Source organism: Melospiza georgiana, chromosome 1 (assembly GCF_028018845.1).
Source record: "Melospiza georgiana isolate bMelGeo1 chromosome 1, bMelGeo1.pri, whole genome shotgun sequence".
Classification (NCBI taxonomy): domain Eukaryota; kingdom Metazoa; phylum Chordata; class Aves; order Passeriformes; family Passerellidae; genus Melospiza; species Melospiza georgiana.
This window is the reverse complement of record NC_080430.1, coordinates 145,636,315-145,658,741: the sequence shown is the minus strand read 5'-3', so window position 1 is coordinate 145,658,741 and position 22,427 is coordinate 145,636,315. Positions and strand designations below refer to the sequence as shown.

General features: G+C 37.2%; 1 protein-coding gene across 2 annotated transcripts in view; it reads left to right on the top strand.

Moving 5' to 3' along the window:
* Positions 1 to 22,427, top strand: part of ADCY8 (adenylate cyclase 8) — a 115,889-nt gene that overhangs the window by 41,701 nt on the left and 51,761 nt on the right. For both annotated transcript variants that reach the window (XM_058018369.1, XM_058018360.1), the window contains exons 3-5: positions 6,235 to 6,365; positions 8,798 to 8,909; positions 19,527 to 19,654. In XM_058018369.1, the coding sequence (XP_057874352.1) occupies positions 6,235 to 6,365; positions 8,798 to 8,909; positions 19,527 to 19,654 (371 nt within the window). The remainder of the gene's footprint in view (positions 1 to 6,234; positions 6,366 to 8,797; positions 8,910 to 19,526; positions 19,655 to 22,427) is intronic.

The following is a 22,427-nucleotide window of genomic DNA, read 5'->3' as shown; positions in this document are numbered from 1 at the left end:
AGACACTTTCATGAAGGGTTCACTTTCATTCACTCTCATAAATAGTGGGTTATCAGTTTGATTGAGATTCTAAATGTGTTTCATAGACAAAAACTAAACAAAAGGAGACTCCAAGACCTTCTGTGTGACCTGGCCTTTTTTCTCTTTGAAAACAGCAGATGCCTAAATGGAACATGCAGCCAAGGATGGGATAATTTGGGATATTCCTTACTGGAATTAAAAGAAAATAAAGTTGATATTGCTCATATCAAACATTGCAGAAGTTAAGTAGTAAAAACTAAAAGGCAGCCTCATAACCCCACAAGTCTGAATGAATTAGGTACTGCAGTTCCTTCAGTATTTTTTAATTAACTCCCCTTGTCTTGATGAGACACAAGAAAGAGCAGCTGCAAATAGACTGTCCATTGTACGCTTAGTAAGCACAAAGGAATTTCTCTTCAGAGCAGTTCATCATAATGAGAGGTGCTAATTTCCATTTTCTAGAGTGACATTTAAAATAATTACATCTATTCTGAACATGGTCAGATTTTCAGTACAAAACAATTCAATTTTTATTGACTTCCCTAAATGTAATAAAAGCTCATGTGCTCCACAAAGACTGAAACTACTGCTCTGAATGGCCCTTTTCACATCCTATTAAGTTGAGTGTTTAAGACAATAAAACACCTCTGATATGAATTGTAAATGTTGTTAAAGATAAGCTTGGTGGTTCTGGAAAAATGATTCTTAAAAATCAATATGAAAAATGTGACACAGTTTCCCTAGAGCATCTATGGTTAAACACTTCTGGGCTACGCCCACTCCAATTTTACACAAGTGTCTTGGGAACAGCCATCGGCAGCATGATTCCAAACCCAGACTTACTCCCACAACTTCTCTGTAGGTTTCCCCTTTTGATGGTACATGCAGAGGAAAAAGAGCAAAACCTGAATTCACCCGTCAGTCAAGAGGGTTTTTTTTTTGCTTTGGCAAAGCCATCCCAAATAAAAATTATGTGGAACAAAGAAAAGTCTATACCATCTAAGTGGAGCTGGTTCACGGGGCCTTTGCAGACAGCAGATCCTGAAGGGATGATTCCCTCACATAACCTGTAGAGAAACCTCAGGGAGTTTGACCTTCCTCTTAGCAATCTCCTCCAGATCTCAAATTGCTTATCAATGTTGTGTGCTTGTTGGAGTTTTGGTCTCTTTGATCAGCCCAAATGGAGAGATCTCTGGTTTTTATTCACAAGCCTGAGGCCTTGTGCACTGGTTAATTGACTCTTCTCAAAAACTGCTGCAAAGGTCATTATTTATTCATCAGGGTCATGTCCCAGTTCTCCATGAATGTGCCTACCTGTGTTTGTGCAGTTGTAAGCACTGGTACCCCCTGATTTCAGTGAAAGTGACCCAAGGGATCAGTGCATGCAGACCACAGCAAAGCTGTGCAACAAGGAATGACTATTGCAGATGCATAAAACAATAAATGGGCCTTAGAGGCAGTATAAATGTTTAATTACAGTCTTGGGATTTTAAGTAGATGTGGGTGACTCATGAAGTTAATTTACTTATCATTGCAGGATTTGCTTCACTGCTGCTAACTTTTCCTGAAGGAGTAGATTGGGTAGGAGTCAGCTCCATATTTGACACCTCCTAAACTAAGTGACTACACACTCTTTACATCTGTGAGCTCCTACTACCATGGACTGAGATCTAGTCAAAACAGGCAACAGAACCCAAAGAGACCCATAGTAACACCAAAGGAGTAATTTACTAGGTTGAGTATCTCTCCAGATTCTTTGGATGAAACGAAAGTTTGGGCATAACTACCTTGGAGTCACAAAACTCAGGTGTTCAAATGCAGACCTGAATTCTACCATCAGTGTGTTACATTTAGTGATTTCTACTGTTTGTTTTTTTTTCTTTACCATAGTTATTCTTCAGGTTAAAGGTACTTTTTAAATTAATTTACTCTAAACTCTGACAGCTCCATCTTAAACATTGGGGTTGATTCATGTCATGAATTGTTATTAGAAGAATAGTTCACCAGCTCTTTTCTAGCATTCCTTTGTTGCTATTTTCTTTTTTTCTATGTCTTTCCTCTTGAACAAATATATCTCTGCTCCTTTTCAAACCACTTACCACTGCTGCTTTGAATTGTCTCCACTTAGACCACTGCTGAACTAGTAAGCTTTCAAAAGATCTGGGTGATGGAGTGTCCTTCATCCTAGAGTTCATAACATTCTATTAGGGCTTTCTCTGTAAGGGAAGGAAATTTTTCTTATGTGTTATCCTCCAGGTCTGAAAATGCCTTCCAAGAGAGACTGACTAAAAAGGTGAGGACTCTTTGATCATGTAAATAGTAAAGTACAGAAGATAATAAAAAATGATATTTTTCTTTTCCCTGTGATTAGCTACTGCTTTTTTGTACATGACCCCCACACACCGCTGTTCTTCTGTGCCACAGTATCTAAATCTGTGAAATAGGAGCAATAGTATTTAAGTAGCTTGAAGGGGAGTTATGTGGCAAGGATCTTTATATCATGGGAAGAGTGACCCGACACTCATTCTTGAATAACCAAATATCTTTCTTAACTGTTGGATTGAAGAAAAGTGGTATGAAAGACCTCTGAAAAAGGACTTGGTCCAGAGAACACTAGAATCAGCTGTAGGAAAAGAAAGAATGGAGATGATCCACACTAGAGCCCACCTCAGTTCCCAGCTTGGAGAAGAAGCCTGGTTCAGCATCCCCACCATCCTGTCAGTGTGGTGTGATGTAAGAGTAGCTGGGCATAGCCAGGGACAGTGACACCCACAGAGCAAAAAATTTCTGTCATTTGAATGCTTCAGTACCAGAGAATTGATGGTAACTGAAGTGCCTCAAAAAGTATATATAGATACACACAGGCACACTTAAATGCTGTTTTTCTAGCTCTTCCTTAGCACAACATACACTATGCTGAGCAGTGACACGAGCTGTTCAGGAACCTTCAGTTGTGATTCCAACAAAGGCTCATCACACACCTCACTATTAATGGAGGAGGGCTGCTACAGAGGCAAAGTAATTAACCTCAGTTTCATGGGTCATTGCCAGATCTTATGTGCAGACAAGAACATTTAACTTACCTTAATGAGTAGCATGAAGGTTAAGATATCAAATGTCCTAGGCACAGTTTTCTTGGCTTAGTGAACATGTGCCAAGCCAACTATGTTTTATTTTACATAAACTTTCTAGAGGCATTGCTCAATACTCCCTTAGGTGCATGCAAATAAGGAATGTGAGATTTTCCTTTTGGAAAAAAAAAAGTACATTTGCTCTTTAAGCCATAAACCTATGAAGGAACTGATCTTTTTTTAATGTTCACTTATTATAGATTTCATAAACAGGTCAATAAAATCCAGTATTTCTGTTTACTTTCTTTTTTCAAATCTCCTTTAAAAAAATGGTCTTCCAATTTGCCATCCTTCATGGGTAAGCTAGGAAATAACATATTTCTTTTAACGGTGAAAAGATTTAGTATTATTCTGAATGTATCTTCACAAGAAGTCATTGGACATTTTATTCATACAACTCCCTGAAATACTGATCTGATTTGCTCAGAAGGTGGTTTTATTTTTTGGTCATAGTGAGCTATGTATCTTAATAGTGAAGGAATAAGAAAATCTAAGTGCGTTCTATCATAGCAAGCTAAAGAACACAAAATTTTTAAAATATTTCTGGCTCCCAGCCTAACAATCAGCAGCTCTTTGCATTTCTTTATGAGGGAAACTACCTGAGGTGTAAATGTTCCTGTGAAACCTGGATTTGCAGGAGTATGCAGGACCTCCTAAGGGACTGATTTGCTTCTTGCCATCACAAGCATCACATCCAGTGTGTACACATCAGAAGAATGAAGGATAGCAGAATTCCCAGGTGGAAAGGGTGGAACAAAGCCAAGACAAAGCAGATGTGCTAAAATTACAACTACCCAGTATGAAAACAGAAAGTCTGAGCTTGACTATTTCCCAGAATAAAGGATGATCTTGCTGCATTATAGTTCACAGCCTGCTCTTTAGAAGCCATCACTCACATAATTTTTGTCTCTTCCTCACAAAAAGAGGTCTTGATTTAGCAAAGGTTTGTAGAATAGGTGGATGAATTAAATATTAGGAGATTCTCAGTTCTCTCATATTCTGTCAGCATGTTATGCAGGAAGGAGTGCCTTCTTGGATGGGGTGAAACACTCCAGTGCTCCAGTGCAGCTTGTGGCAGCCTGTGTTCTCCCCTCTTAAACAAACATACAGTTCACCTCAGCTGGTGCTGCCATCTAGACAAATGGAGGTGTTTATCCACAATGTGTTCCCATCAGAGCTGAAGATTGTTTACTAAATACTGACTGAGACTGCTCAGAGTGAGAATTCTTCATGATCTACACTGTGAAAGTTGTAAGTTAGTAGTGATTTCACTTCCTATGAAAGCTAGGAAGGGATTCCTTCATTTATTCAGATGTTTCATCTATGGCAACATTTCATCCACGACATTGAATCCTGCTGGCATAAAAATCATTATTTTCATTGGTTTTCTTGTCTTTCTCATTCCACCCATCATTCCTCTTTGGTTTTTCTTGTTCTCTCTGAACAAATCCTCACCTTTGAGAAGGGACATAGCACACAGACTCTATATTATGAGATTATTTTATATCCTCCTGATATCAAGTTGCCTCAAAACAAATTCAACACCAGTTTCTTTGACAGAAAAAGGGAGAGGAGAGGAGAGGAGAGGAGAGGAGAGGAGAGGAGAGGAGAGGAGAGGAGAGGAGAGGAGAGGAGAGGAGAGGAGAGGAGAGGAGAGGAGAGGAGAGGAGAGGAGAGGAGAGGAGAGGAGAGGAGAGGAGAGGAGAGGAGAGGAGAGGAGAGGAGAGGAGAGGAGAGGAGAGGAGAGGAGAGGAGAGGAGAGGAGAGGAGAGGAGAGGAGAGGAGAGGAGAGGAGAGGAGAGGAGAGGAGAGGAGAGGAGAGGAGAGGAGAGGAGAGGAGAGGAGAGGAGAGGAGAGGAGAGGACTTTATTCATCTGTGTGTTCTGTAGTCTACATGTGCGCCTGATTTGGAAGTTCATATCTGGTTTTCCCTAGATATATCCTACTCCTCAAAATATTGTTTGAAATTTGGTTATAAATAGCTTACATACATGCTAGTAACATTCTCTTCTTTAGTTCAATAAGATTTCAGTATTTGCAATCCTCTAAAGCAAAAGAAAAGTGAAAAATTGTAGCTTTGGTTCAGAGTGATTGGGAGTGATAAATTCCAATACTGGACAAAGCTTTCTAATCTTAAAAAAAAAGGGAGACTGAAGGCAAGAGGACACAATAACAGTATTTTAGTAAAGAAAGATTGTTACAGAGAAAGCATCATTCGATAATTATCCATGCCCAATTTGAAAGGACAAAAAGAAGGTTTAATTTGCAGAGAAACAGATTTGGGTTGGATACACCCAAAAATCTGTCAAAGCTGTTAAACTGATGAGCCACTGAAGCCAGTCTAAAATCTCCCAGGGGATGATCCAGGGCTTTCATTAAAGACTTGATTACTTTTTGAGGGCTTGCCTGGCTGTACTAAGATGTGGTTAGTTAGAGCATGGTGCTAATAACCATGAGTCCAGGTTCAATCCCCATATAGGCCAGTCACTTAAAATCCTTGTAGTCCCTTCCAACCCAGAATATTTGGTGAAATTCTGTGAAAATTCTGGACTTAATGATATTGTGACAGGGCTGGAAACAGCACTCTTGTGGATATGTGTGTATCTCTTTATACACTAATACTAGAAGTACATGTGCACTAATATGCACTGATACACTGTGTTTGCACACTAATAATAAAATAATGTAAATGGATACTCTACTAATATACAGTATAAAGAAGCATGCGCTTATATATAAACATATGTCTACATTTGTTTTTATATATAAACAAATGTTTACTCTTCCTGAGTGTTCTTGAAACACAGACAAAAATAATTGGAAATGTTGAACATGTTCTCCAGTTCAGCTAGTCAGGAGGACCAGTTTGAATGGCTGCATGGGAACTCATTTTATTCTTCCTTACCCAAACCAGACATGTCCTGGACTATGAACTCAGGCTGATAAAGTGAATTATCACAAATTACTTGAGCTAGAATTTTTAGAGAGGAGGGTCACATCTTAAATAATCAGTTATCCAGATCCTTAAACTGGGCATTGTGAAATACCAGTTCAGACTGTCACTGGTTTCCTCTTTGTTTAGGAGCGACTGGTGCTCTCTGTGTTGCCACGGTTTGTAGTCCTGGAAATGATCAATGACATGACCAATGTGGAAGATGAACATTTGCAGCACCAGTTCCATAAGATCTACATTCATCGTTATGAGAATGTCAGGTGGGTGAAGTCGCCTCTCTGTAATTTCTACGGTCTCAGATGTTGCTAAATTACTCTTGTCTGAGGGTTTCCCTTCTGTTGCTTTATTCATTCATTAATCAGAAATTCAGTGTACCCTTGTTTAGTGTTTGAGCAGAGAAGCATTTTGATGTCTTCTTCCACTCATCAGGATGGCTGGATGCCATGGCAATGGCGAGACCCATTTGAACTAAACACTGAGTCTGGACCATTTGAGTCTTTTTTTCACTTTTTCACCCTCAGTTCACTTAAGTGGTCAGGATTGCACAGGAAGGGGAGCCCTGCCTACATGTGGACATATATTCTGCCACAACCTGGCTCACCCCACACACTGAAAAATGAGATGGAGACTTGTAAGATGTTTTCAAAGATGGTAACCTGTTATATGGTCCATCTGCTCTATAGCCATTTTCATTTAATCAGTCTTTTTATTATTTTCTTAATCTTTATTCCTCTCTCTAATTTTTTTCTTTCCTGAAATGTTATCAGAAGGGTGATAATTATCCTATGAGCTGCTACTCACGGTAATTAATCCTAACTGTACATTTACACCAGAATGATCAACTTCCACTCCATGACATTACATCATCTTGGTTTTAGTGTATTTCTAGAAAATCAGAATATTTTATTAAGCCAATAGCATTTTCCATAAGCCTTTCCCAAAACACAAGGGTAAATAACTGAGTGACCATCTTTGAAATCATCACTGAAGGAAGTGAAAAATAAGCATGGGTATGGTGGCAGATAGTTTGCATGGGAAGCAAGTACTTTACCTTTCAATGAAACCAAAATATAACTTCTCCTGGACAAGTTCAATAAAATAATTTGCACTTCTGCAGAAGAATAAATTTATTATCTGCTGCTTCTGTGCCCATGCAGTAGATCAGATGTGTTATTTTATTAAATCTGATTGAAAGTATCAAGGACCCTTATAAAGGTTTGAGCTGCACTAAATTAAAATGTCTTCCATTAACCTTTTTCATACTCAGAGTAAGTGTTGCTGTAGAAGAATCAAAATATGGAGAAATGGCCCTTTTTCTTTAATGGAAAAGGGTTGTAGACAGGGTGAGAAGTCAAAACATATTTTATGCCTAAAAGAGATTTGAAATTAAAATTCTGCATGCTTTAAAATACAGATACTGGTTGACTTCTATACATACTGCCAGAAACTAGATCTTTTCAAAACAAGGTTTCATACACCTTATTTTATTTCCTAAATGTTTCGTACTGAATACCACCTAAACCAATGCTATATGAATCCTTACAAATATCCAGGTAGAATTTTTTGTTGGTTTGAAAATTAAAAGTGTAGAAACTAGTAGTTTCAAATTATTTTTATAAGTTTAGTCCATTATTACTATTCATTGGTCTTTGAGTGGCTTGGTACTTTGCCTTTTTATTTTATTCCTTCTCGCAGGTAAAAATCTTCCCAAGTTTGTAAGCACTTGTTTAAACTGCGCCCATACCTTTACCAATCCATACATTTGAAGATATGTTATCGATCAACCTGATTATTATTGTATTTCTTATTGGTTACATTGGTAATTCTCAGATCCTGCCAAGTTGTGATCTTGTTCATCACAAGTCATCAGCTAAAGTGAAACAAAATCTTCTGGTACTCAGATTGTAACACCAGTTTTATTGGTTGACTTTCAAGTGCTGACAAGGTTTTCTGCCAGAATGATCTGTGTCTTTTTGAACATCACCTCTTTATAAAAGTAGCCAATGCTTTCTTTGGCTAATAATTACTGAGCTATTACATGCTTTGTTCTGGGTGGTATCTTGCACACCACACACTTTGTGTGTGTTTATGTTTCTCTATATACACATGTGGTCATTCTAGGCACAGTGAGTAGCCAAAAGGCAAGAAAAATAACTGGATGTTCAAACACAGGTTAGAAGTCTGTTTGCAAGTGGTTTGTCAATGGAGATCCTACCACAATTTCAGGCACACAAGTTGATACACCTAAATTCAAAGTACAATCAGTAGAATGAAAAAAAAATATCCTATTAAAGATTCATACCTTATAAAGAGAGCACTATAGTTCTAACTCAGGTACTTCTGTCACATGCCTAAAATTACACTAAATAAAACTGGCCTTAGCCTGGTGTATATCAAGACTACCACAGATTTGTCTGTACTCTTAGGATTTGAGACTTGTATGCTTTGAAAATCTAGAATTTCATGATTCCTATTTCTAGCAAAACATTTTCTCACTCTTAGTAGTATTTTTTTTTAGTTCCTTCAATATTTATATTCAGTAGTCCAGTATGTACAAAAGTATAGAACAGAGGTAATGTTACCTCAAGGGTAATAAAATGATCCTTCCACTAGTAAAATGCTAGAAAGTAACTTAAAACATTCAGTAATTAAAGGAAATAGAGTGAAATAATAATATGTTTTCTTTTTTCAGCATTCTTTTTGCAGATGTTAAAGGCTTCACCAACCTTTCCACAACTCTGTCAGCCCAGGAGCTGGTCCGAATGCTGAATGAACTCTTTGCCAGATTTGATCGACTAGCACATGTGAGTTAAACAATTGATTTCCAAAAAAAACCCAAAATCAATTCCATGTTTGGGAGGTTTGGGAAATACCCTCTGATCAATTTGAACAATATATATCCAGATTCTTCCCAAAGGGATTTTATATAGCAATTGAGATTGGAAGACACTGACAAAATTGTATGAAAAATGATGAGTTCTGATAGCAAGTGAAAGCAGAGGTTAGCATCAGAATATTTGGTTTCTGTAGTGCTGGACAGAGAATGGTATGATGGGAAATCACCTACCACAGTTTCGAAGGAAGCTTCATATTTTGGATTTTTGCTGGAAATTTGTTTTTTAAGACCCTAGCTTTATTTGTCTTTTCTTCTGCAAAGTGAGGAAGGTTAAAAGACGCATTCATTTAAGGTCATCTAATCAGTTCTCGCAGTCATTGCAGTAGTTAGTTAATAGCAGGGTTTACAATCTTTAGGCTGGATTCTATCTAACTCAACAATGAAATTAATTAAACACAGCAGAGGAAATTATTACATCAGGAAAATTAGTTGCTCCTTAATTAGAACTGATCAGAAAAAAAAGTGAAGCACAAAAATACAAGTGGAACATGCTCAGTTTTGCTAGCTTGTATTTTTTTTTCATGCTTCTTTGGTCAAAATGTAATTTAATATGGACCTCTTTAGTGTCAATATCTGAGCTGACTAATAAGGCTTCTAAGTGGAGGCAATGAAGTACATTTCATGGAGTTTATCTTATCATTTACCCAGCCAAATGTATGTACATACTATGGGAAAATGCTAATTGCACCGACTATCATAGACCATGCTATCTATTTCCTGTAAAGGAAACCTAAAGTGGCTTGGCCTGATGTAGAGATTTGCATCCCTCACTGGTTTTTATACATTTCTGAATTAGGGTGATGGGGTATTTTTACACATATTGCACAGTATCAGAGTAAGATCCTTGTGGTTTTCTCTCATCTTACACATTAAGTTCAAGAAAAGCAAGTCTTCCATAATTATTGAAATTTCTTTTGATTCAGCTATTTTTACCTCCCATAGCAAAGTGTTTTCTTTTGTACAGAGTGACGCCATAACCTATTGCCTGGGCAGTGGCAAATTAGTAAATGCAACCTATCTGCTTTGCAAACAAAAACCCCTTGTCAGCTCTGTCTGCACTGTAAAGCCAGGTGAAAGAATTACCTCAGTCCTGTCTTTTAGAAAGCTTAGAGGAGTAATGTCTGCTTTTGTATGGCTTGACAAAAATAGCTATTTTAACTGAAGAAACATATTTTACAAATAGAATGTATGTATGTCACAGAAATATTTTAGGAAGACTACGTATAAAAAGTTCTTTATTGCCTTGCTTCACATTTCAAATTTGGCTAGCATTCATGACCATTAACCATATTTTGTAACCATTCCATAAACTATATTTAACCAATAGTGATTTTGTAGAGAATGACTATATCCAGTAAAGGAGTAGGAACAAGGAAGGCATTTACATTTAAAAGCCTAATCCAGTGAATCCTCCTTCACTTGCCACTTAACCCTGAAATCAACTTCCTGCTTGTTTTCTCAGGGTTTTTTTATTTTTTATTTTATCGGAACTGAAAATTTTGCTTCTTTAAATGCCTAGACATTTTCCCCTCTCTGTGGCTTGTCACACATCTCCGCTTAAACCTTCTAGAAAGCTTTCTGTTGCAGTTCTAAATTCATAAATCTTAATGGAGAACATGGATTAGGCCATACAATAGTAGGTATACCATAAATGTAGGTGAATCTATTTTAAAGAAAACGTAATAAATATATCAGTCTTTTTTACATAGCCAAGAATTTCTTATCCAGAAATCTCTGATTTGGGATGAAAGAACATCTGTGTCTGCAAAACATCATTATCAGTATTATCACCTCTCAAGTGAATGTCCCAGTCACTAAATTCAAGACCCCAGGCTCCTTCATGCATTTCCTTTCCTAGTCTGGGAATTTACTTCTTTTTTAAACGCATCATTAGACTAATCTACTGGTTTAGAACAATCCTCTGAAAGGTGGAAGGCACAGGCAAGAGCCACTGCAGAAACTGAACAGACTTTGCCTGCAAAGATTAAAGTGATATGATCATGAAAAATTAAAATTTAGTGAAAAGAAAGACATTTTGATTGTGTTCCTTATTTGTGGGTTCTGTGACCTGGATGTCATGATACCTGGGTGATGCCCTGACAATAGAGATGCCTAACTCAGAGGAACCTCTCTTGCTTCCCTAGAAAGGGTTTGGTGTTTCTGTCCAATTCAAGGACACAAATTCTCCCTCTGCACTTTACAGGAAACCAACACTCCACACTGGACCAGCTGCATAAAATAAAAGGGCCTAAATCTTATACAGAACTTCACCTTTTCCTTTGAAAAATGTTGGAAATGGACACTGAGTGACCCTGAATTTTAAGGACTTGTGGAATTACAGGGATCTATCAACCTACTGATCCGATACTGCATAAAGCTTTCACACCTGGTAAAGGTGTATCTTTTGGAAAAATTCCTGGTCTTCATCTGAATGCACCACGAGATGATTTTGTTTTAATACTGGTCCATCTTGCTAGTATATTCCAGTGCCTTAGCACTCCCACTATTTTATTTTGTATAGGTTTTTTTTTCCTTTGATTTTTACTGACTTTGAATTACACCCGTTGATTCTTGCTGTGGCCAATCATTCCCAGACTAAAGGACCATCTTGCAGCCACTGAATTCCTCTGGGAATGCATTTGGATGCTTTGATAAAGGGGCTTCTCAGGTTTCCTTTTGATAAAAGAAACAGACCAAACTCACAGCAAGGTTTTTACTCTGTAAGATTTATTCCTTGAAATAGTTTTGGGAACTACTTTTCTGGAGCACCTCCTTGTTTTGAGAATCCCTTTTAAAGCACTGAAAACAATGTTCCTGGACTAACCTCCATGAGTGTGAAGGCAGATCATCACAATTCCTCCTAATCTCTCTTTCCTCAATCACTGTCCAAATGCCATGTTTCTGAACATACGGTGATAACACTATTGTACTGAAAAATATAATTTTTGGGTTTTCTGGTCTTGCTGTCACGTTGTAACCACCATGTCTGTATGGTAATTGTTTATTTTACAATAATTTACAATAATACAACAATTATTTTACTTATTCCTTTTGTAAATGTTATTAGCAGTAGTTTTCTACTTGCCTATAAATCCTTGACAGGACTTTCGGGAAGTGGTCCTTTCAAGGCCTCCCTAGAAGGATCTTTCACTAAGGAGGATTACACAATCACATCTAGATTTTAGATCTATCACTTAACTGGTTCTTAATCAGCTTAACTAGAGTTATCTTAACCCTTCAAAATGTTGCTCAGACTCTTGGAGTTTGCTAAGAATTACCATCAAAGCAACACAATCAGTTGCAGAAAGCTTGAGGCAGTTTTTAGATTTTAAGGAAAAAAATGTATAAATCCTTATTTACTTCTAAATAAAAGTATTAAATTATAATCTCATATAAAGGATTGTTAGATCTGCTCGAACATCTTATATAAATCATATAACATTAAAGAAGACATTTTCACAGCATACTGAAAAATGTAATTTAGCTAAGCTTCTTTTTTCTCTTATTAAGCTTTATTAAGAAATACAGAACTAATGGAAAGTCTCTGATTTTTTTAATCTTCCCTAAGTTACATCAAGTTTTGTGGCATACATTGATGCCTATAATTAATAACAAAAAACATCCATAATATCTGTATCAATACAACAAAACATTCTGAAAAAAATTAGAATTCAGTTCAATATTTCTTCCAAGAAAAAAATGTAATGATATGTTATGTACAGCTACTTCCCATTTCTAATCACTCTGTGATATTTGTAAAAGATTTATAGTTATTAAAGAGAAAAGTCACATTTACAAAAGAAGAAAAATAAGTTGACATAAAATAGAACTGGAGAAAACATTCCCTTATATATACTTCATCTACTGAAAGGCCTAAATGGAAACTCAATTAATATTAATATTTTCCTTAGGCAGAAATTTTGAGAAGGGAAATAAGATGACATTCAGCAAGATACTTAAGCCTAAAAAAAGTCCTGCCTTGGTGAAGTAATAGTTATTTTTGATGTTTGTTTTTCCTCTGCCTTCTCTGCAGTGCTAGATATCAGCCAATACCAAGATTTAAATTATCATATTTCTAAATCCATCTGCACTCTTTGTAGATTCAGTTTCAGATACAACAAAGAGGAAAAGGATCTTATTAAAGGACTGATGGGGGTTTTGTTTATTTTGTTTCTAAGGAGGCAATCTTCTCCTGTAACCTCGATTAAATTGTCTCCTGTGGTGCTGCAGACAAGCTGTCAAAAATTCCTTCAGCAGTGTATTACCAATGTTGTGACTGCTGTTTCCAGAGGTGGAAACCAACCTGGCTGCCAGGCTCCACAAGAACACACCACCCCAGAGCCCCAGTAAAACACCTCCACCTGTTGGTGTCAGGAAGGGAGGGCTGGAGGGATTTGGGGGCTTTTCTGTTCCTTGATAAAGACGCTCCCTCTGCAGTGCTTCACTGTCCCAGGCCACATTTCGGCTCTCAGCTGGCAGTGCTTTGTTCCATGGTGAAATTATCTTCACAGGACTCCAGAAACTTCCTAAAAAACCTTTTGTAAACACATATGCCGGGTGTGAATTTTTTCATGTGTATATGTTTAAGGTGCTGTAGCAAGAAGCAGAGTTTCTGGATTATGATTATGAATATATATATATTTAGCTCATTATAAAGACATTATATGAATTTTTAGTAAAGTGATGGAGTGAATCCTCTTTTTGCAGTGCTTAATTCTGAGGTTTTTTTCCTCCCAAGCAGTTTCAATAATTAATTGGCTCCTACTAATGAGTGAACAACCTTGTTTACCATCTTCTCCCTACATTTACAGTTTTTCAGATGGTAAAGAGCCCATCAAAAGACCTAGAGTCATATAAACCCCAGCCCACAAAACACTTTTAGAAGTGATAGTATACAGATTTTTTAGGAAAAAATTCATGAAAATGACAGATTGAATAAAATTTGTTTCAAATTTTCCAGTTATTTATAAGCTAAGAGTTACTCAAATTCAACCTCCCCCAAAAAGAAGCCCTACTTTGTGGCTAATTTGGGATTTGAATTAAATTAGGCTTCACAAATATACTCTTGGGGATTCTCCAACTCATTCTTAAGAGAGTCATAGAATAATTAAGGCTGGAAAAGACCTCTAAGATTAGCCATGTACCTAACACTTCCAGGGCCACCACTAAACCATGTCCCTAAACAGCACATCCACATGCCTTTTAAATATCTTCAGGGCTGACAACTCAACCTCTTTCCCAAACAGCCTGTTCCAATGTTTGGCAACCCTTTAGATGAAGAAATTTTACCAAATATCCAATGTAAATTTCCTCTGGTGTAACTGGAGGCCATCTCTTCTTTTCCTGTCTCTTATTATTTGGGAGAAGAGACTGACCCTCACCTGGCTGCATCCTCTTTCTTGGCCCCCTGGGCACACCCTGGCTCATGTTCTAATGTTTTTGACCAGGTCCCATGCACCTGAAGCCATTCAGTTCTAGAAACTCCTAAGGGGCAGAATTTCCATTCAGAATTGTTCCTGCCTTAGCTAGAAAGAAACACCTGGAATCTTTCTCATGGGGATTTCTGTCCCTGAAATCACTTAAAGCATAGTCTTCTAATTAAGAGCTGCCAAGGCAAATTGCTCACCAGACACAGCAGTCATAACAGTTTTCTTCTACAACATGTCAAGGAACAAAGCTGTTGATATAATAAATTATAAAACTCATTCACCATCATGCCTCAGTTCCTTCTGCAGCATGAAATACCTCAAACCTTTTCTCTGGCAGTACAGAGAAATCCTAACCACCCCATTATAGGTTATTCTAAAAAAACCCAAAAAATTCTTTATGCAGTATGTTAAAATATGTAGAAATTGTTTAATATAATGCCATACTTATGTATTCGGGCAAATGATAGATTGACATATTTTTCCTTTTATGTGTATAAAAATTAGAAACAATCTTTGTAACTGTGTAACATATCTAGTCCATTTTTTTGCCTGCATGACCAGGCTTGAGAACCCCCCTCCATCTGGCTCTCCCAAGGTCCCAGTTCTGTTTTCCAACGTGACAGAGCTGCAATAGAAGGAATTTGGATGGAGCTCTCTCACCAACCCACCCTAAAACAGACTGCTGATTAAGAGCTTTGGCCTGGCCCCCATTCATGCTGAGAAATGAGGTTTGTCCAGGTTTCCTCTACCTTTGGCACATGTTTCAGGAACTGAGCTATTGTGCACAAAGGCCAAGTCCCTTCCTCCTCCCACTGGCTGCCTTTTAAAAGAAGACTTACGTGTATGACTTCTCTTTGTTCTGTAGTTCAGTTGCAGTAATTTTTCATGCCAAATGTTCTAAACTTTGAGCTTAAAATTATGAAAATTGCAAAAAATTTTGAATTTTCTGTGGTCTGTTCGCTATCCTATGGGGTTCCCTTCAAAACTAGGTGAAATTATTAATTCAGCACTGGCAGAATCGAAAAAGTAGCATAGCTTATAAAACAAAATCACTTTTTTTCCCTTGTCAGAAATTCAGCCCAAGGAAGCAAGAAATATTAATGAAGTCTCTGACTGTGTCTTTCAGTAACTTGTTATTTGAGCAACTCATTTCTGCAGCTCCACCTTATGCCAATTTGCTTTGCTTCCTTTCCAGTCACTAGGGGTATATTTAATAAGCTCAAATATAAATCATTCACCACATGCAAGGTAATTATTTATGAAAAATCTGCATATTTTCTTTTTCTCTGGATTTAGGTGAATTGGAAAAAGGTTTCTTATCAATTGCCACTGAATTAATCTAGAATTATTATTAAAAAATAGTTGGGTGTTTGAATCTGTTCAATTTCCCCTGGCAAAAATTCTGATTTAAATTGATCTTGGCAGAATCAGGCCCCTTAATCTTCCACTTGCAGCAAATGATAAGCTGCAAATAAGGGGAGAAAAGAGACTCTATTTGTGACATGCTGAGATTTTAATTGATCCCCTCAATAAATGCTATTAATGAATGAGTATTGAAAGGGGTGTGAGACTGATGGATACTGATGTGAATGTCTGTATAATATCAGCTGTCATTTACATGCCTAAGGACAACTTCTAGAATTGCATATGAAAAAGGGAAGATGGATAGAATAAATTAAAGAGGAGATGATAATAGCCTCAGAATGGTGTAAGAATTTAACACTGTTGTGAAAAATATTTCCTGTACCAAAGTTCCTGTATGAAAATTTTCTTTTATTTAAATAATTTACTCATTTTACAGTTTTTCATACATTTTTAGACTTTTCATTCGTTTTCATTTAATATCAACTTGCCACTCTTAGATACCATTGCAGTGAAATGATTTTAGGAAGTGGGCTTGAGCTCTACAGCGTGAGGAAAATCCCGATTGATACTAATATCATTTTATACCACTGAAAAGTGGGCAGGCCCTGACAAAACTCAGTCTCTGATATAAAACTGGAGCATGGCTGCCTGCATTATCCATGAGTCTAGCCTTAATGTTCTTGTACAACCATTCTGACAAAGCACTGAGTCTAAACTGCAGATGTGATTAAGTTACCGAGTCATTTGAGGGAATCTCAGGAGAGCAGGCAGTTTGCCTCTGCCAAAGGCAGATACCATTAGCCTCCTGTCCTTCTTGAGAGTCGTTGAATTATCTTCCTCTAGATGAAATATTTCCAGTGATAAAAAGCCTATAGTTTACTTTTGAAATGAGTATGATGGGAATAATTAGGGAAGAATAAAAAATGAAAAAGCAATGTAGTCATGCTGTAACACAGATCACATTTAGCAGTCATAATAATATGATTAACAGGAAAAAAAATAGGAAGACAAGGAGTCATTTAAAAGCTCCCTGTGATTTCTTGTGCCAGTAGAGACACCTTGCCTGACCCTGCAATGTTCCACAGGACATAAATCTTATGTCATATTTGTTAGTCCCGTGTGGGTGTTTCACATACCCAGGGTTTTACAGACACATGCTGAGCTCAGGTGCAGACAGCTGAACTGAAGCCCAGCCGACAGCTTTAGCTGTGAGCTGAATTTGTCCCCGGGCTTCCCTGCCTGGCTCTCCTTGGGCTCCCGGGCTCCCTGGCATGGGGACACTGACACAGTCATCTCCGCTTGGACACTGCACTCCATGGATCACTTCCTGAGCTTTGGCAAATCACACAGGTGACATCACGTGATGAGGGAGAGAAAACATTCATGAGGAGTTGAATGGATTTCCTGTGTCACACATGTGCACTCACATTTGCATATATCAGACCCTCGTTAGCAGATCTTGACATGCATGAAGATTCTTATTCTTACAAAAAGCACATTCCTCTGCTTTATTCTGAATTTCAGACATGCAGGAAGGTGATATAAGTCTCATCTGAATTTACTGGAATCAGCACTGTAACCAGTTTAAGTGAGGTTTTAAGAATCAAACAAGAGTCTTATCCTATTGAAGACTGAGGTCTTTAACTGTGCTGAAATAAATTCTCACTTTAAAAGGGGTATGCATGTCATCTCATAGGTATAATACATGTTGAAATTAAAAATGTAATTAAAAATTAAAATATAATAATACTTGAGATATATCTTCTTTCTTTTATTCCAGTCTCTCTTTCCTAAACATTGACTGTTTTTCCCTTTCCCCCCCTCTATTCTACTATAAGGTTATTATTTGTAAATTATTTGTAGTGGCCCTGAATAAAGTGCTGCCTTTTGATTTATTCCACCTCCGTCAAACCAATATGACATTATACACAATCCTTTTACTTTCTAGATGTGAAAGCAAACATCACTTATAGTACGAATCAATTGAATGAGACTTTTAGAAAAGCCCAAGAACTCTAGAATCTGTGGTTCATATCTTCATCTCTGCATTTTGTCTAAATGAGGAACACAGAGAGAAGCTTAAGGAAACCCACTTAATGTTTGACATTCATTGATTTATGCCATTGAGTCCTACCTACTTGTCAATTAACTTTTATGTTTCATAGTTTCACTCTATAGTTAAAAAAAATAGGTGGAAAATGTGGTAACATCAGACCTCTAATTCTTTCCATTGAGGAGGAACAGTTAAAAAAAAAGTTGTTTTGGAGGGGTTTAGGATGTACAATTTCATTTAAAGCAATATGAAAAATTCTTAGTGTTCTTCTCTGGGTCTGCAGAGGGGCTGAAAAGAAGGGGTTGAGGAAAGAGGAGAGTTTCATATGAATTTTGACTTTTTAGAAGTCCGAGTTCAGTCTGGAATTTTGTGTGAAACTTGTGTACCAAAGCATTGCACTTGAAAGGCAAGCGCTGGTTTTAGCTGGAGACTTAACCAAAGCTTCAAACACAGTCAGTTCCTACTGATGGTTTGGGGAGATTTTAGGGTGAATCAGCTTACTTTGGCCACATGCCCAGAGCAGATCTTACCTTTGCTGGCATCCTTAAGGCTTCAGCTGGCTTCTCAAAAAGCTTTGGGTAAAAGTGTGAGAATTCTGTGTGTCACTCCAGGATTGTGCAAGGCTTGTGAATTCTGTGTGTCACTCCAGGATTGTGCAAGGATTGTCTGAGGTTGACTACAAACCTTCATTCTTCCTAAGCAAAACCTTGAAGGGAACCCATACTTGATTCCTGGGAGAACCAGCATTCACAATTTCTCCCATATCTTACTTAAATTTTTCTTTTTAAAGGTCTGTTATTGCAGCTTTTACTGATTGATTATTAATACTATACTCAATATTTCAATGATTCTCCATCATAAAAACACTTCTCTGTTCCTGTGCATTGATTGCCTCAGCAGAATACATCGGGCAAATTTACAGTAATCTTGGTCTCATATGCTGGTCTGGGAACTGCAAAATTGCAGCAACTCAGGTATTTCTGCTCACTAGAAAAGAATCTTCTAAAATAATGGTCAAATTACACAACAATATTTTTCTTCCGTTTCTGATGACACTGTTAATATGTATTTTAGAAATTAAATTCACTATTTGCTCTTAGGGTAAAGGGTGTCTCTAGCTGGATGCCAAACATCATTTCTCCACAGCATGAGTTTGATGCAGGACAGCTTCTTTGAGATTCTTGCCATGCAGATACTTGATCAGCTCCTGTAGCTGTTGGGAATACTTGAGTGTCACTGCAGAAACTTTAGTGGGAAGGGACTTCAGTGGGAAGAAAGAGGTTTTTCATTTATTTCCAGTGTAAAAAGCAGGCAGGAAAACATGCCCTGGAGGTACATAGCCTAAATTGGGTTATTCATTATCTCAGCTGGCATTTCTGTATCCTTGGCCTATGTTCCACCTAGCTCTGATAAAACCTTTCTCCCCATCAGCAAGAACATCTCTGATTAGAATAAAACAAAAATCACAATAGCCTTTTTTTCTGCAAATGTAAAGATACTCTATTTCAAAAGTGATATAAATCACAATTATACTAATGACAAGCACGAAACATCCAGAAAAAAGGTGGGGTGTTGGTTAGTTTTTTAACAGTATTTTTTCAACCGCTTTTACTTTCACCTTAACATGCTGAAAAAAATCTGCAAATATTTTCTTTCTCTTTGCTACATTTGTGTGTAGGAGCACCATTGTCTCAGAATAAAGATCCTGGGGGATTGTTACTACTGCGTCTCGGGGCTCCCGGAACCTCGCCAGGACCATGCACATTGCTGTGTTGAAATGGGGCTCAGCATGATCAAAACTATCAGGTAATGCCTTTTCCTCCCCCTGATTCATTGTTTCTGGCAGTGTTCTCAACTTCCTACCTGAGAATGTTATCACTAGACAAGCAATTATTCTGTTGGTTCAAAAATCTCAGCTTTATCACTGTGAAAAGGACAGGACTTTTCTGATCCATGTAATGCGTGGGAAAAGTTGCTAAAATGATTTTATTAACCTGTGCTGCTTCAGAGATGTAACACAATAGCTGTGTGTGCAACTGAGAGGCTTCATAGTTCTTGGCAGTTCTCACTTTGTACTGTTGTCAGTTTCAAGAGGAGACTGAAGAGGAGGAGTCTGAATTGCTTCCTATAATCCCTTTAACAAAATTAAACCACACTATAAACACAAAATAGACAGCTTTGGTTATCCTTTAACTTGAAAACTAGCTCATAGACAAACTCATAAGTACTGAGATTTTCCAGATGAACAAATTTTACGTGCTAAATTAGGTTCTTGTTTAAATTCACCAGCACTGGAAGTATTTTAATGGAGGAATGTGTTCCCATCATGTAAATATAATTATGTTGCTGCTAGATTATTGTATTTTGATGCAATTACAATTAATAACAATCATATTTCAGCAGCCTGTGTGTAGAGCTTGTCCAATGAGTTACCATGACATTAGTTGACATCTAGTACTCCAAGAGAGGTTTTGTCCATCTTTTAGAAATTTATGGGTTTTTACTGATACAACGTATCAAAAAAAAATTTACTGAGCTTATCATAGTCAAATACTTTTTCTGTTGTTTCCTTCCCTAAAATAGTGTTGCCTAACATGAGCATTCTCCCCTTTCCCTGGATGTTTTGCTGTCCAATCTCTTTTTCTGCTTCTTGTCCAGACCTCTTTGCCCATTTTATCTGGGTCTGTCTCATGACATACATCAGACACTTAATGCACACTGCAGCTGCATTACTGAGCTCTTAATAGAGACAGAATTTGACTAAAATTAATTAATGGAAAATGTAACTGAATAATGATTATGCAACAGTGATATCTAAGAAGGCTGGATTCAATTATCACAGGCTAAATGTTGAATAAAGTAATCAATACTTTGCTTCTGGAATCCCCACAGTGAAAGTGAAACATGAATTAGAGAACACACAGATGAAAAACTCTACCAGCACTGTTAAAATTTTTTGGATACACACATCAAATCTTTGCATTTCCTTGGTAACACCACCTGCAGACAACCCATTGCAAGCTCTTTTTCTTCAGACAGTAAATCTCTCTCCATCTCCTTACACATGTGGAAGTCTGTAACATCCTGTGCCCTTCAATGAACAGGGTCTTGAAGGCAGCAATCCAATATTGAAATATTGGAAATATTGGTCTATTTTTAGTGTCTTAAATGACAGCTACAGTCAGTCAGAGCCATGACACAAAGTCCATCAGGACTTGGGTCATCCATCACAGACTACTTCAGTTCCGATTAACCCAAATTTATTTGATAATCCCAGTATCTGATTTTCTCTCTATGCAATGAGGATGGTTCTTCCCCCAGGCTTTTCTCTTCAGAGTCTTATGTTGCTTATCTTAATGTGTGTTCACTCACTTCACAGGGAGGACCAATTCTGCCATGGAATATTAGAAATAAATACTTTTACCCACATTTCTGAGAAAATTTGGAGTTATCTATATTCTATTAATTAAAATTAAAGAAGTAGATATATGTCTCACAGTTAAGAAGTAAAAAATACCCTCTTTATAAAAGTGAGTTTTTTGTCACATTGGTCCCCACAGAATTTTACCATATTTAAAACGTGACGGAAATGACATTTTGATGATTAGAAAATTTTTTATCTTCATGAGAAGATTGCGTAAAATAAATATTTTTTTAGTCTAAAATAATAGGGAGATGACCCAAGATATGCAAAACCATCATTCAGATTGGAGAGCTGCATTGAAGTTATACAGACAAACATTTCTCTCCATTGATATTGGTAATGTTGTACTGACCACTACAACTCTTCTGGTGAGGTAGAACCCAAAAAACCCCTGTGATCTCAGGATACCATGGCTGAATACTCCTTCTATTGTCCTTGATGCCTCCATGGTGAAAGGGAATAGAACAAGAGTGTCGGGTCCATTCATTACACAACGTGTGAAATAAATCTACATGGACAGACTGTCTCACTAGGGACTTTTGAGTGTTTTCATACAGCTCGTATCCTTACAGTTAAATTGTTAATATATTGTTAATTGAGAGTCCACAATTTGATTTTAAGCTTGAGTCTTGCAGCTCCACTACTCTTTTTGCAGATGAAAGGAACTGGTTAGAACTCAACAAAATAATTCAAGATCCTTATTTTCCCTGTAATGTTTTTTTTTTTTTTTTTTGCATCACAATGCTTTGTTAAAAATTCCATAAAAGAAGCATTATTATTGTTATTCCAATCTGTCTTCTTGTTCTTTGCTCCCTTTACTGTTGCGAACAATTGATGGGTCACTTCTAATCACAGGAAGATGGCATGGAATCTGATATTTACTCCAAAGTAAGGTGGTTTTGCTCCACCACATTTAGGCATGAGAAAAAAAATCCATACTCTGTCTCTACTGCAAAACCCAAAGACCTGTAAATTCTGTTTCCTAAAATCTCCATGACTAGGAGTAGAATGGAAGGGACATTGTGTGAGACTCTGCTCCTCAAGGACTCACTTTCATACTGTAAAGATGGAAATGGCACAATATATATATAACAGTGGAAATTCAAACAAACCCTTGTGCTGGTATATTTGTTTGGTGAATCAAGGAGTCCTGAG